Here is a 16,635-nt window from a genome sequence, read left to right as displayed (position 1 = left end):
AACACCTGCCCTTTTACCGCCTATCTCTCCTCCTGCCCAAGGCACCAAACATTCCTTCCAGTTGAAGCAGTGATTTACTTGTGCTTCATTCAATTAGTTACTGCAGTCACGAACTCCACAACAGTGAGGGGACCAAACGCTGACTGGGTGACCATTCTTCTGACCATCATTGCTGAGTCCGCAAGCACGACCACGGCCTTCTGGTCGCTTGCCATTTCAATTCACCATCGTGCACTCATACTCACATTTCTGCCCTTATTCTACTACAGTGTTCCAGTGAAGCCCAATGCAAGCTGGAAGAACTGCTCCTCATCTTCCGATTCGGGACTTTCCAGCCTTCTGTACTCAACACTGAGCTCAAGAACATAGACTCTGTCCAGTTTTGATTTTCAATTTTCCACAGGTTCCAGTTTGTGTATTCTTTTCTTGATTTTGCTTGCAGACAGAGCTGACCTTTATATGCTATTAACACTCACTCTGGACCAGTCCTTTGTTTCTTCATTACTATTATTACTGTTCCCTTTGTATTTTGTCCTATGACATCTTAGGTACAAAATTTTCCTTGCCCATTGGATAGACCATTTAGAGTGGTTTCACAGGTCGGCGCAACATTGAGGGCCGAAGGGCCTGTACTGCGCTGTAATGTTCTATGTTCTAAGTTCTAACCTGTCCGTGACCTACCCTTTTGTTCCAATGGACTCCCATTCAATCAACAACATAAAACCCATCACATTTTTTCCTCTCTTCAGTTCTGAAGAGGAGTCATATTGGACTCGAAATGTTAACTTTGTTTCTATCTCCATGGATGCTGCCAGATCTTCAGAGCTTATCCAGCACATCCTGCTTCTATTATCAGTGAATAATGATATAATCAATCTCAACATATTGCACTAATTGGATGATATGAAGGTAAAGCTGCAGCTGAGTCGTATGTTATTTCAGATCCTCAGCTGGGTGAAATTTGGGAATATTAGTCCAATCACTGGCTGATGGTGCCAATGGAAACAGAGGGCACGATTTAACAAAACAAAAAACAGAGTCCATTTTGGGCACATATAGCAGGCGTTTTTTAGTATCTGCAACTCCGAGAACAATTCCGCTGTCAAATGGGACTCTGCCGGGTTTTTTTGGCGTCTACGGGGAACGCCCTGCTGAGGTTACACTTACCTAATTTCCTGCACAGATGAGCTCAACTCGCCAATGGAGGAAGATGACTCTAGGATCGGAGCGCCATTTTAAAATGCTGCCGCGATCTTTCAACTCCCCTTGGCATCTCCACTGTGGCATTGGGACCCCCCCCCCCCTACTGTCCAATTTACCTCATAGGGGGTTCGTGAGCACCCTCTCACCTCACCAATTAAGGGCAGGGAACACGGGCACGATCCTTGGCATGGGCAATCTGGAACATGGGCACCTTGGAACTGTCAACCTGGCACCCTGGCACTGCCCAAGCCAGCCAGGCACTGCTACCATGGCACCTGGTAATACCAGGGTGGCACTGCCTGTGTGCTCAGGTAGCAACGCTAGGGTGCCAGACTGGCAATCCCAAGGTGCCAGGGCGCTACTTGGGGTGGCGGAGTACTATCGTGCCCAGAACCTGACAACCTGGGGGCATCCAATGCCCTGGAAGAGCCCCCAGGTGCTGTTCCACCTGGTACATATTTGTGTGGTCCAGTGCTAAATGGTGCCCAGGCAAGGTCTCTCAGGGTAGTAGTTCCTCAGGAGAATGCAGCGTAGACATATTTAAATGAGTCTAATTGCTCATTTATAGTTGTCAATCTGATTCTCATTCAGCGAGAGCAAGACCCAGACATTTTGTTAGATCATGTGAGAAGCCTCTCACAAGATTAAACAACATTGTCTTGTCAACAAGTCAGGCGTGACGAGGCCATTAAACCGTGCCCAGAGTGTGATGCCTTCAATATTTATCTTTCTGGAATAGGGTCATAGAGCTGCTTGTGACAAAGCCAGGGAAATACTTGTTGGATTTTGCCTGTGGTAGATAGTTTATCAATGTTTTGGGGATCACAAAGGGCTTAATAAGTTTGAGTTACTTGTACACACTGCTATTTCATTTTAATTTATTGGGTTTTTATATACTGTTGCCGTGTTTCTCTTAACCACTTAACTCACTCTAAAAACTAATTTAATTGAATTTAAAATTCATGCATTCCAGAAATACTGCATTATGTTGGGATACTACTGGATTAATTATGGTTTTGCACTTTTTCCTACATCTGCCCGCTAAACAGGAGCTAATTGGAAGTTACTTGTGGGAGGGAGTGGGTGTTGCAAAATTGGATAACCCCTGAAAACAGGCATACTGATTACAATACATGATTAACCTGCATCTATCAGACATTATACAGGCAGGGTGCTACTTTCACTCTGCCTAGAATTATAGAATCACTACAGTGCAGAAGGAGGCCATTCAGCCCATCGAGTCTGCATCGACCCTTTGAAAGACCACCCTACCTAGGCCCACGCGCCCAACCTATCCCCGTAACCCAGTAACCCCCACTTAACCTTTTTGGACACTAGGGGACATTTCGCATTGACCATCCACCTAACCTGCACGTCTTTGGACTGTGGGAGGAAACTGGAGCACCCAGAGGAACCCCACGCAGACACGGGGAGAATGTGCAAACACCACATAGACAGTCACCCAAAGCTGGAACTGAACCTGGATCCCTGGTGCTGTGAGGCAGCAGCGCTAACCACTGTGCCACCTGTTAATTTAAGTGCCTTATGCATGCTGATGGAAGGTTGCACTGTAGATTGGCTGCACACAGGAACCAAAATTGATGTTCACGAGCAATACTGAAGGTTAACCTCAGACGTCTTCAAGCTAGCCAATGAGTGAAAGGGAATTTGTATTATGGCCAGAGAAAATGTTCTCCATTATTTTAGGAACTGAATCAGATCTGAGAAAGACAGAAGAATTGCTGAACACGAGAGACATTACGCATCTAAATTTTCTAACACTGCATTGGGGTTCTTGGTGGAGGGGTGGAAAAGAGAACTCTTCTCTTGCAGTTTTTGGTCTCCTGGCTTCTTATCTTCTTATCTTTCATTTTCTACTACCTCTTTCTGATAGTTGATGTGATCAACTGGTCTCTACTAATGTTGGCTGTCGTTCAACTGATCCGGTTGAGGCATCCTATCAGAATTGTACTTGTACATCTCACCACACATTCATATATTTCTTGATCAATCAAGGAGTATTCATGTGAACAGCATTTGCCTGCTAATGAGTGTACATATACTTTTCCACGACATTGCACAATTCCCAATGTTAACCCTGGACCACATTTGTGATCATCTGATTTCCTCAGATTTAGCTTGCGACAGTTTGTTTTTTTACAACAATGACAAAGGAGTCCCATCTATTACCAAATTTGAGTTTCTGCAGTATTATGAAACTTGGCATAGTTTCACTGATTCCATTTTTCCTTAACATTCGCTTGTCTTAATATTAGCTCAGAACCTTGTAAAATAATACATAATTTCTACAAAAAACAAAAACATAATTCCTGCAGAAGTCTCCCCTTGAGGCAGAGATATCCTTGTCAACCTCTCATTACTTATTGTTAAGCAAAGTAATAAGTGCTAAACCGTACCTTTTACAATTGAGCTTCCACATGAGACAGTGAGTCCCACAAAGCAATAACGCTCCTCCCGGCCCTAACAAGGCCATATCCTTCTACTTTTTTCCATTCAAAGAGCTAAGAAATACAAGTGGCCAGGCATGGCGGAACAGCAAGATGAGTGTGATGTTAGGGAAATACTTTCAACTGATTTCACCCTTGCAGCCTTCAACCCAGATATTGGCACTGCGTGTATCTTAGAAGTTAGTACAGAGGTGTGATCTGCGTACCATGAGGGACCGAGCATGTGCCCTGCAGCCAGGCAATGCCAAACTTATACATGTCAGCTCGCCAGAGCGCTAGGTCACACACAGGTTGTGGTGCAAAGGACTCTGATGAAGACATTGATGGACCGGCCTACAGAAAAAGGCTGGTGGGTACACACAGCAAAATGTAGGTACACTGGGAATCCTGACAGGGAGCCTGCAATCAATGCCAAAGATCATGGAGGAGCCTGGAATATGCAGAGCTTAGAGTCCATCATTTCCAGTGGTGGTGGCCACCTCCCTTAGCACATCTGTGGGCCTAACCATACGTAATACAACATCTGATGGGTGATATCACAGCTTCTATTTCAGCACAAGCATCTTTCATCAAAGCATGAGTGTTTCAGTGGAAGCTCAACTACTAGCATAGCAACTCAGACTGCTATCATGTAATCTTACACCACTTCAAATAATCTAGCAGGGTGTCATTGCAGTCTGGTAATCTACCCTCATTGCAGAGGTGCCGCCCCAGAATAATGGCAGCAGCTCCATGCAGCAGGAACCCACTGCCTTTTCTCAGGAAGACAGGATTCATCTTCTCACATCTGCCACTGCACCTGTGCCTTTTCTATTGCCTGTCAGCCAGTCCAGACTGTGACCACCAATGACAAGATGGTGCAGTCTGAAGCCAGGCCTTCTGGGCCCGAAGCTGAGCGAGACCATTCTCTGAAGGTACCGGCAGTCACCCCCATTGAAAACTAGCACCTTCCGCCAACAATGCTGCAACCACTGGGGTAGCACTTTGTTAGAGCATTTGAATAGGCAAAGGTTTGCAGAAGAAAGCACTAAGGGCATACATAGAGGTAATTGCTTCACTTTTGTAGGTAATATGGGCATAATTTTGTTTACAATTGAACATTGCGATCGTCAGCGATGAAAGAAAGGTAGGTGGTGTGGGACTGTTTGTAAATCTGGAATAGGGCCTGCAATTACTGGTATTGTACTTCAATGAATTCTTCACATGTAGCTTGGCAGAAAGGAACTGTCTGGGTTACCACCTCCATTCCTCTTCCAGCTGTTCTGTTTCTTCGTCTTCTCTTTATCCTTGTGCTTGGTCCCTCATTTTCTCATCTAATAGCTGGTGGTAAGGGCTACCGGGTCACGATGACAGTGATGTGTAGGATGTGACAAACTAGCCAAAACTGTGAGACTCACTCAGATGAACAATGCTTGTCTCCTCTGAGGCGTGGAATCATTGTTTCAGGCAACCAATGGTCCGCTTCATTACAATTCCTCTGTTAGTGTGGCTCTCGTTGTATGCATACTAAATATGTCTGAATGGGTTGCAAACCAAATTTCTGTGATGTCATCAATGGATAGCTCTTGATGCCTAGTAGCTTCCTGAAATGTCTGAAATGCAACTGGTACATTGGATTGCTGAACAATGAAGGCATCATGACTCCTGTCAGGTGTGAAGAATGTAGAAACTGTTATATACTTTATACCTACATAAGAACATAAGAACTAGGAGCAGGAGTAGGCCTTCTGGCCCCTCGAGCCTGCTCCGCCATTCAATGAGATCATGGCTGATCTTTTTTGGACTCAGCTCCACTTTCCGGCCCGAACACCATAACCTTTAATCCCTTTATTCTTCAAAAAACTATCTATCTTTATCTTTAAAACATTTAATGAAGGAGCCTCAACTGCTTCACTGGGCAAGGAATTCCATAGATTCACAACCCTTTGGGTGAAGAAGTTCCTCCTAAGCTCAGTCGTAAATCTACTTCCCCTTATTTTGAGGCTATGCCCCCTAGTTCTGCTTTCACCTACCAGTGGAAACAACCTGCCCGCATCTATCCTATCTATTTTCTTCATAGTTTTATACGTTTCTATAAGATCCCCCCCCGCATCCTTCTAAATTCCAACGAGTACAGTCCCAGTCTACACAACCTCTCCTCGTAATCCAACCCTTCAGCTCTGGGATTAACCTAGTGAATCTCTTCTGCACACCCTCCAGCGCCAATACGTCCTTTCTCAATTAAGGAGACCAAAACTGAACACAATACTCCAGGTGTGGCCTCACTAACACCTTATACAATTGCAGCATAACCTTCCTAGTCTTCAACTCCATGGACAAAACTCCATTTGCCTTCTTAATCACCTGTTGCATCTGTAAAACAACTTTTTGCGACTCATGCACTAGCACACCCAGATCTCTCTGCACGCCGGCTTGTTTTAATATTTTATCATTTAAATAATAATCCCTTTTGCTATTATTCATACCAAAATGGATACCCTCACATTTACCAACATTGTGTTCCATCTGCCAGACCATAGCCCATTCACTTAACCTATCCAAATCCCTCTGCAGACTTCCAGTATCCTCTGCACTTTTTGCTTTACCACTCATCTTAGTGTCGTCTGCAAACTTGGACACATTGCCCTGGGTCCCCAACTCCAAATCATCTATGTAAATTGTGAACAATTGTGGGCCCAACACTGAACCCTGAGGGACACCACTAGCTACTGATTGCCAACCAGAGAAACACCCATTAATCCCCACTCTTTGCTTTCTATTAATTAACCAATCCTCTATCCATGCTACTACTTTCCCCTTAATGCCATGCATCGTTATCTTATGCAGCAATCTTTTGTGCGGCACTTTGTCAAAAGCTTTTTGGAAATCCAGATATACCACATCCATTGGCTCCCCGTTATCTACCACACTGGTAATGCCCTCAATAAATTCCACTAAATTAGTTAGGCATGACCTGCCCTTTATGAACCCATGTTGCGCCTGTCCAATGGGACAAATTCCATCCAGATGCCTCGCTATTTCTTCCTTGATGATAGATTCCAGCATCTTCCCGACTACCGAAGTTAAGCTAACTGGCCTATAATTACCTGCTTTCTGCCTACCTCCTTACCTCCTTTTTTAAACAGTGGTTTCACGTTTGCTAATTTCCAATCTGCCGGGACCACCCCAGAGTCTAGTGAATTTTGGTAAATTATCACGAGTGCATTTGCAATTTCCCTAGCCATCTCTTTTAGCACTCTGGAATGCATTCCATCAGGGCCAGGAGACTTGTCTACCTTTAGCCCCATGAGCTTGCCCATCACTATTTCCTCAGTGATAACCATCATCTCAAGGTCCTCACCTGTCATAGCCTCATTTCCATCAGTCACTGGCATGTTATTTGTGTCTTCCACTGTGAAGACCGACCCAAAAAAACCTGTTCAGTTCCTCAGCCATTTCCTCATCTCCCATTATTAAATCCCCCTTCTCATCCTTTAAAGGACAAATATTTCCCTTAACCACTCTTTTTTGTTTTATATATTTGTAGAAACTTTTACTGTCTGTTTTTATATTCTGAGCAAGTCTACTCTCATAATCTATCTTACTCTCCTTTATAGCTTTTTTAGTAGCTTTCGGTTGCCCCCTAAAGATTTCCCAGTCCTCTAGTCTCCCACTAATCTTTGCCACTTTGTATGCTTTTTCCTTCAATTTGATACTCTCCCTTATTTCCTTAGCTATCGATGGTCGATTTTCCCTCTTTCTACCGTCCTTCCTTTTTGTTGGTATAAACCTTTGCTGAGCACTGTGAAAAATCACTTGGAAGGGTCTCCACTGTTCCTCAACTGTTTCACCATAAAGTCTTTGCTCCCAGTCTACCTTAGCTGGCTCTTCTCTCATCCCATTGTAATCTCCTTTTTTTAAGCACAAAACATTAGTGTTTGATTTTACCTTCTCACCCTCCATCTGTATTTTAAATTCCACCATATTATTACTGCTCCTTCCGAGAGGATCCCTAACTATGAGATCATTAATCAATCCTGTCTAAGGTAGATCTGCATGTTATTTGTGATCCTGCACAGGACCAGATCTAGGACCGCTTGTTCCCTCGTAGGTTCCATTACATACTGTTCTAGGAAACTATCGTGGATGCATTCTATAAACTCCTCCTCAAGGCTGCCTTGACCGACCTGGTTAAACCAATCGACATGTAGATTAAAATTCCCCATGATAACTGCTGTACCATTTCTACATGCATCAGTTATTTCCTTGTTTATTGCCTGCCCCACCATAATGTTCCTATTTGGTGGCCTATAGACTACTCCTATCAGTGACTTTTTCGCCTTACTATTCCTGATTTCCACCCAAATGGATTCAACCCTTCAACCCTATCCTCCATAGCACCGATGTCATCCCTCACTATTGCCCGGATGTCATCCTTAAATAACAGAGCTACACCACCTCATTTACCATCCACTCTGTCCTTCCAAATCGTTTGATACCCTTGGATATTTAACTCCCAGTCGTGACCATCCTTTAACCATGTTTCGGTCATGGCTACTCAATCATAGTCATTCACGATGATTTGTGCCATCAACACATTTACCTTATTCTGAATACTACGGGCATTCAGGTACAGTACACTTATGTTGGCTTTTATACCTCTGTTCTGAATCTTAACACCTTGATCTGTAACCTCCTCTAAGTTATTTTTCCTCTTAACGTTTCTCCTAATTTTCCTTGTCCTTGAACCCATATCTTCATGTAACAACCTGCCGTGTCGCTTTCCATTTATGTTTTTACTTCCCGTTTTATTCCTTTTAGTATTACTGGGCCTATTCACTGAGCTCCCCTCAGTCACTGTACCTTGTACTGCTGCAGTAATATTATTAAAGAACCTAGGTTAAGGTATCCAGACTGTGTGTGTCTGCTGAAGCTGTAATTAAGAAGTCGGAAAAGGTGGGCCACTGTCTGTGTGGAGTTTGCACATTCTCCCCGTGTCTGCGTGGGGTTCACCCCCACAACCCAAAGATGTGCAGGGTATGTGGATTAGCCACACTAAATTGCCCCTTAATTGAAAAAAATAATCATTGGGTACTCTAAATTTTAGAAAAATGAAGTCGTAAAAGGTGAGGTAATGATTCATTCCAACCAGTTACCTGGTTGGAGATAAGGACTAATGGGATATTGTAATGTTTGCTGGAGATTCCCTGGAGAGTAGATCATTTATGAGAGGTTGTATTTAGTCCTAAGTAAGCAGGTCATATGACATCTTAGTGGGATACAGATGATGTAATTATTTGGAGGAGCCAGATCTGTCTGTAGTTTGGAAGTTTGCCATAGAATTTGAATCTGACAAGACAGAAGGATTATAAGTTGCACAGCAATTTTGCCAAATGCTGCTGTGTTGAGTAGAGGTTCACTGGTTCTGCTCTTGAAAGGGTCTCTCTCTCAAAACGTCTCGATACAAAGACGCAAGTAATCTATTTGCTAACTTTATTTATAAGTAGCATTTGAACTGTATGGAGTTGCTCAATTTGAGTTAGCAGCAGCAGCCTTGCCTATATGAAGTGAGGTGACAATCGGCGCATCTAACAAAAGAAAACATGTTTCGTTCTGGGCATGATTAAAGCGCCGGAAACGACCATGTTATCTTACGGCACTGTTATTTTTCCGTTCTACAGTGGGGAATACCCCACTGAGACTGCACTCAGTTGCATTTCCTGCACTGCGGATGTCCACTCGTCAGTGCTTGAAGAGAAAAATGGTGCTTCGATCTCCCAACCACCCAACGCAAACCCCAGACCCCACCAACTCCCCAACCCAGCTGCTGGGGTGTCCTTGAATCCTCCCACCTCATACAGGCAGGGCACCCCCAGGCCTGATCTCAGTGTGGGCAAAGTGCCACCTGGGCACCTTGGCATTGCCATCCTGGCACCCTGGCAGTGCAACCTGGGAAGCCTGGCAGTGCCAGAGTGGCACCCGGGCAGCACTGCCAAGCTGCCCAGGTGGCATCAGCAGTTCCAGGGTGTCAGCCTGCTCAGAAACCAGCCACTACGGGCCTCCAATTGCCTGTGAGACCTGCCCAAGTGCGATTCCACCTGGTCACCATTTGTGTGGACCAGTGCTAAACAGTGCCCGGCTGGGTTCTCCTCGATGAGGCCGGTAAATCCCAGGAACCAGTTAGTACTAGTATTGGCAGAGTTTACCTCTGCAAGTCTAGGTCCCACCCATTCTGGGCGGAATCCACATCTTGACGTCTCACGAGATTTTGTTAGATCTCGAGATGCGTAGCGACCATTGGGAAACTCGGTAGAGGCCTCTCGCAGGATCTACCGGCCGCATCCTGTCGATTCTGGCAGAACATGGCCGGTAAATTTCGCCCAATAAGTTTATGCTTTTCCTTGGGTTTAAGAGTTGTTTTACTGATAATTGTAAAGCTATTTCTTTCATGTTAATATGGTTAATTCTGTTTAAATTAAACTTTGTTTTAACATAAAAGATATCCTTTGCTCAGTTTGTTTGGGGTTCTTGTCCGGCGTTCTAACACCTGTTATGTGCCGGGGTTTAGAAAACTCCAATGTATATCATGCAGTTCGCCTGACCTACAACTGTTTATCGATTTTGGTTATGATGAGCATAAGGGCCTGCCTTTCAGGTGTTATTCAACAGAGGCCGTCAGCACTTTTAATCAAAAACAAGCTTTATTCTACGAATTTAGTTAACATCTTTATAAACACACACAGTGAGCATTTTTATCAACTACAAACAAAAATACCCCACACAGCTACAGTAATCTATGTATCACCCTTAATAAATTTCCCCCTTTAACTGTTCCAATTTAATAACAAGATCTCATAAACCAGAAACCCCTTTTCAAAGGTGTGGCCCAATACACGGCACTCTTACTATCTTTAAGACTTGGTATGGATACACCTGCTTCCTTTCCAAAACAGCAGGTTTGAATTCCTTCCAGAAAACAGTTATAACGTTTAAGTAATCAAGTAATCTGGAAACAACTTTTAAACTAAAGATAGAGAGACACTTCTTTCCAACCTGTGCAATACAAAACCAGGTCAAACTCAAAGTGAAAGTAAAACGCAGAGTCACAGCCCAGCACCACCCAACAATGACATCACTGAAGCCATGTGATAAGACAAAAATATTTCTTAAAGGGACACTTCCATGACACGCCCAACGTATGCTGGGGTCTGGTCCAATAGCCTAATACAGTCCAGCTAGCATTGAGGTCACGCACAAGCTGGAAGCTGATCGAATTGAATCCCTTTTGAGTATGGCACATGGCAAACTTGGCATGAGATGCCTTCAAAGCATTGGGGGTGCAATCAGTGGTACCCTGTATCATGGGAAGTCTACACACCAAATACATTCTTATTTTTTCTCCACATATTTGTCTCTGGCAAGAGGCAATTAAGTAACATCTCTTTGAATAGAGAGCCCACAAGGTTTTTTTATGCATGGGTTGATACCAATCAATGAGTTTAACACAGTGGCTGGTTTAGCACAGTGGGCTGCACAGCTGGCTTCTAATGCAGAATAAGACAGCAGCACAAGTTCAATTCCCGTATCAGCCTCCCCGAACAGGCTCCGGAATGTAGCGACTAGGGGCACTTCACAGTAACTTCACTGACGCCTACTTGTGACAATAAGTTCGGGGCTGATTTAGCACAGTGGGCTAAACAGCTGGCTTGTAATGTAGAACAAGACCAACAGCGCGGGTTCAATTCCCGTGCCAGCCACCCCGAACAGACGTCGGAATGTGGCGACTAAGGGCTTTTCACAGTAACTTCATTGAAATTTACTTGTGATAATAACCGATTATTATTATTATGAGTCGTTGCAAGTATCTCCAGCTTCAGTCTTGAAGAAGCCAGATGGATAATGGTTCATTGCCACAGTCAGCTTCACAGACACTGACAATGCAGTTCTTGTCCTGCTCTGAGGTTCCATTTATAGCTGTGACAATTAACAGATTTCAGTTAAAGCTTCCTAAGTGAAGTGGAGACATCTGTTCCTCACTGCTGTTTACATAAAAGAATTGCTCCCTTAACACTGTGGCATAGATAGCCTCATCCTGAGAACCCTTCTCCCCTCCTCCCTCTTTGAGGAGATTGTCCTGCTCTTCATAACCTCTACTCACTTTCTCAGTCTATTCTGTACTTTATTCCAAGAGGAAGGCCTTTGAGGACACCCAGGTCCAGGAGCAAATCATAGAAGCATAGAATCCCAGCAGTGTAGGAGGAGGCCATTCAGCCCCCAGAGTCTGCACCAACCCTCTGAAAGAACACCCTACTTAGGCCCAATCCCCACCAAATCTCCGTTACTCCACCTGGGGGCAATTTAGCATAGCCAATCCACCTAACCTGCACATCTCTGGACTGTGGGAGTAAACTGAGACCCCCGGAGGAAACCCACACAGACACAGGAAGAATGTGCAAACTCCAATGCTACGGGCAGCACGGCAGCATTGTGGATAGCACAATTGCTTCACAGCTCTAGGATCCCAGGTTCGATTCCGGCTTGGGTCACTCTCTGTGCGGAGTCTGCACATCCTCCCCGTGTGTGCGTGGGTTTCCTCCGGGTGCTACGGTTTCCTCCCACAGTCCAAAGATGTGCACATTAGGTGGATTGGCCATGATAAATTGCCCTTTGTGTCCAAAATTGCCCTGAGTGTTGGGTGGGGTTACTGTGTTATAGGGATAGGGTAGAGGTGTTGACCTTGGGTAGGGTGCTCTTTCTAAGAGCCGGTGCAGACCCGATGGGCCGAATGGCCTCCTTCTGCACTATAAATTCTATGATAATCTATGATAATCCACACAGACATACACTCGAGATCGGAATCAAACCCAGGTCTCTGATGCTGTGACGCAGTAGTGCTGCCTGCTTCATGCAAAAGCATTCTCGTCAGCAAAAGGTTCTTCAACATCTACCACACCAGTCCTTGTAAACATTTCAAACACCAAAACCATGGAAAAAAATAGACCAATAGCCAATAGGAATAAATGAGCAACCAACATGTACAGAGTTGACGGTCCCTTTACTGATGGCAGAATCCTTCCTGCTGCTGAATGCTGAATGCGTGTTCAGGACAAGAACTGCATTGTCAGTGTCTGTGAAGCTGACTGTGGCAATGAACCATTATCCATCTGGCTTCTTCAAGACTGAAGCTGGAGATACTTGCAACGACTCAATAATAATAATCGGTTATTATCACAAGTAAACTTCAATGAAGTTACTGTGAAAAGCCCTTCGTCGCCACATTCCGACGTCTGTTCGGGGTGGCTGGCACGGGAATTGAATCCGCGCTGTTGGTCTTGTTCTACATTACAACAGAGCGTCAGCTGGAACATTCATTTCCAAAATGGCAGCTGTCGTCAAATCAGAGTTGCATGCTAATTGACGTTATGGCATGCCCGGACTGCGTATTTCCAGCTGAATTCAACTATGCACATGCCACAGATGCCATTTTGCAGCTATTAGGGGACTTGCAGTGCTCAAAAAAGCAGGTGCATTTCTCTGATTTTACTGAGCCCAATTTCTTACCCTCGGTGTTTAGTTCCTTCAATGTGCAGAAATTAATTTATTTTCAATTCCATAAACATGGTATTGTTAAAAATGACAGCCATTTAATGTGCAATGTTATAGCAGTCCACGGTGCAGTTAAACCCAATGGTCTGAGTTTAAACAGAATAATAAGTGCTTCTCCATGCAATAACCTTACTGCAAACTTATTTCAATTAGTTTCAGAAATCAAACTTGTACTTTATTTCCATCAGAAAGCCAAAGGTTTTGGTAACCAACTAGTTCATTACAAGTTGGAAAATAATACTTGAGCATTTAAGTACATAAAACCTTACCTGAATAAGTGCTGTTATTAGGGGATGATGATACACTCCATGTTTATTCTGCTGAAAAATAAAACATACAGGGAGAGAGGTAGAAAGGTGAAGACATTTTGTGAGTGTATTCCAGGTGGCAGTTGTATAATTAGGAATACAATGTTTTGGATGACAATTAAAATTGAAGTACTTCATATAAGCATATGGAGTGCAAGATTTTAAGTACAACACAAGTATCGTCCTTCAAATGAAATGGTTGGTTAGATTGAAACCAACTAACAATGCAAGGCTTGGAGGCTCAATTGTGAGATATTTGATTTGTGTGTTTGTTCTTAATATATCTGTTCATCTAGCATGTGTAACCCATAGCAGCATAGATTAAATTCATAATGTTGCACATACATTGTATTTTAATAACATGATAAGGCAGTATTTGTGTTTCATGAAATGAGAAAAGATTAGAGGGAAACAGCATTACCTAATTAAATCATTTCAAAATGAAGGTGAATGGGTAGGATTTTTCAGACCCCCCCCCCCCCCCTCCCCTCACCAGCACACCGGGGCATGTTTTCCAGCGGGCAGAGGCAACTCACCCTTGCCCGCTGGTGGGATTTTCCAGCTCCGCCGATATTTCCAGTATTTTGTGTGGCTTACCCGTCCTGCTATCGGGGAACCCGCCGTGGGAAGTCGGTGGGGGGAGGAAGGGGGGAAATCGCCTTTAGCGGGACCGGAGGATTCCGCAAGCGGGAAGGGCCGAAAAACCCTGCGCAACATCGCAAGTATAAAATACTCAAGCTGAGGCCATACCTTTACTTCCATCATTAACTGCCCATGTGATCAGGTTGACATATAATACCAAAGTAAAATCCTGCTGTGGCTACTGCTGGAAATCTGAAATAAATGCAGAAAATGCTGGACATGCTCAGCAGACCAGGGAGCATCATTGGAGAGAGAAACAGAGTTAACATTTCAGGTTCATGATCTTTTATATACTTCCCACATTTTCATGGATATTAGCTGCATAACATACTTTATCAATTCCATCAAGAACAGTGCAAAAGGATATGTTGCGCATGAAATCAATTTATACTTTGAAGATTTTGCACATCTTCACTGGTCTTATACATTCACAGAATGTTCCTTTAACTTCCAGACAAGAGAGCACCTGTCTAAAGCTCAGCGAGGATTAACAGGGGAAGGTGTGTCAGCGATCATAAGAAAGCTGGCAGACACGTCCGAGGGAGGGACCAGCTACAGTGGAGACATCCTAGCCTTAATTGACATTTTGAAGAACATGACAGAAATCTTCCGCAGAACCTATTACACTCCTGTCTCTGGAGATATTCAGGTTAGTGAAATGTGATAGTTAATCCCATATTCCGCCTATTGCATATATAACCCAACTCTGTACCTACATTAATCGAATATAAATGTGTTTCAAAGCACATTTGTGAGAAAATAGTTACTGTCACACCTCTGGCGAAGTTACAGAGCTGAGGTACAGCAGGTTCAAATATATTCCCAACTTTTGACTCACTTTAACTGTTTTGTAATCTAAGGAGACTTTTGTGCCAAGAACTGAGGATATCTAATTTACTGTTGTAGTGAATGTGTATAGAATTGCTCTCCAGTACAGTGAAGTCGTGTGTGAGTTTTGCTTGGTACCTCATGGGCACGGGACAGTAGAAAACAGCCCCAAATTGGAATTTAGTGAGCATTTAATTGGCTATTTCACTCAGGCAAACCCACAAGGTTGAAGTCTGTGTGTTGAACAGTAATGTCACATTGATTGTTCGGGTACAGCACTTGTGAGGCAGTGCTTCAGGGACATAATTGAAGCACACTTGAAGACATTTTTTTACAGCACATCCACCTTGACATTTGAAGGCTGGATTCTGATGGTGCACTAATGATTAGCACTTTGTGGAACAAAGTAATGATTCCAGCAAATGTGTATTTTTTTTAAGAGCTACTCTTCTATCAGTAATCTCACATTCCTCATTTACGTTGCAGAATTTTGTTCAGATAGTGAGCAATTTGTTATCAGAAGAAAATCGACCAAGATGGAAAGAAGCTCAGCTGGTAAGAATCAAGCACAAAATGGGCAATTTCAAATCAAAAAATGCCAAATTAAAGTAATCACCTGTTTTTCAATGAGCTGAATGAGAGTCAATCCTCTGATGGTTCTTACATTGGAACCCATTGTGTAATTAGGTTGTATGCGTTACAGCGATGGATCTAATGTTGAAAAGCAGAAATGGATTTCTCTGACTTAATTGTAACACAAACATCGTTGAGGGTAAGAGAAAAATCTGACAAATTATTCTGGGCCGATTGACCTTTGCCTAATCAATATTTTGTCTCACCCAATTTTTGAAAACTGTTTGAGAGATGGAAGAAAGCATGATGTGTGCAATGCAGAATGGATTGCTTCTCATAAATACCTGGCCATCGGAGAGCTTTTTAATGTTCATTATTTATTGTTTGTCTACTTAACGCTGACTGCACTTCAAGATACATTTGTTGAATATGAAGTACTTTGGGAAGTCCTGAGAGATGTGATGAGATGCTGTTAAATTCAAGATTGTTCTTGCTTTCCTATCTTTATTCCCCCCCCTTCTTTTTTGTCTACATCCTTCTTTCTTCAGAATCATAAACATAACGCGACACACATATGGAATTTTGCAGTAACTGGTCAATACTGGAAATTTTGTCCCTTTTGAATTTCGTCAAAATATAAATACTTGATAAAATTAAGAAGGGGTAAAAAAAAAGCCAAATTTGAATTTTACAGTATGTTTGAATTCAAATCAGAGCTTAAATAACCTGAATGCTGGAGATAAAAAGGCACCAAACTTCCTTCGGGCCTGACCCTAAAAGGACAGAACCTTCCTGGTCCCACAGGGATGGGTTGGATTGGAGATGGGATGATGAGCAACAGTCAAGATTCTTGCATCGATGGTTCCCCAACTCATTCCCACCTCTCAGAGAGTTTTCTGGGGGCAGAGATTGAACTGCACTGGCTACTTGCCTGGTAGTTAGGATCAATTAAGCCCCTGCTTGGGGGGAAATTGATGATGTCAGTGGGGTCTTCCCATTTATGGATGCTTCCCTTCCCACCAATCACT

The 16,635-nt window shown here is 43.4% G+C and overlaps 1 protein-coding gene across 12 annotated transcripts in view; it reads left to right on the top strand.

Annotated features, from left to right (window-relative positions):
* The window catches only part of adgrb1a (adhesion G protein-coupled receptor B1a), an 888,347-nt gene that overhangs the window by 398,994 nt on the left and 472,718 nt on the right, over nucleotides 1–16,635 (top strand). For all 12 annotated transcript variants that reach the window (XM_072468272.1, XM_072468276.1, XM_072468275.1 and 9 more), the window contains 2 exons: nucleotides 14,661–14,855; nucleotides 15,521–15,589. In XM_072468272.1, the coding sequence (XP_072324373.1) occupies nucleotides 14,661–14,855; nucleotides 15,521–15,589 (264 nt within the window). The remainder of the gene's footprint in view (nucleotides 1–14,660; nucleotides 14,856–15,520; nucleotides 15,590–16,635) is intronic.

Source organism: Scyliorhinus torazame, chromosome 11, assembly GCF_047496885.1.
Source record: "Scyliorhinus torazame isolate Kashiwa2021f chromosome 11, sScyTor2.1, whole genome shotgun sequence".
Taxonomy (NCBI): Eukaryota; Metazoa; Chordata; class Chondrichthyes; order Carcharhiniformes; family Scyliorhinidae; genus Scyliorhinus; species Scyliorhinus torazame.
This window is presented reverse-complemented; position numbering and strand designations above follow the sequence as displayed.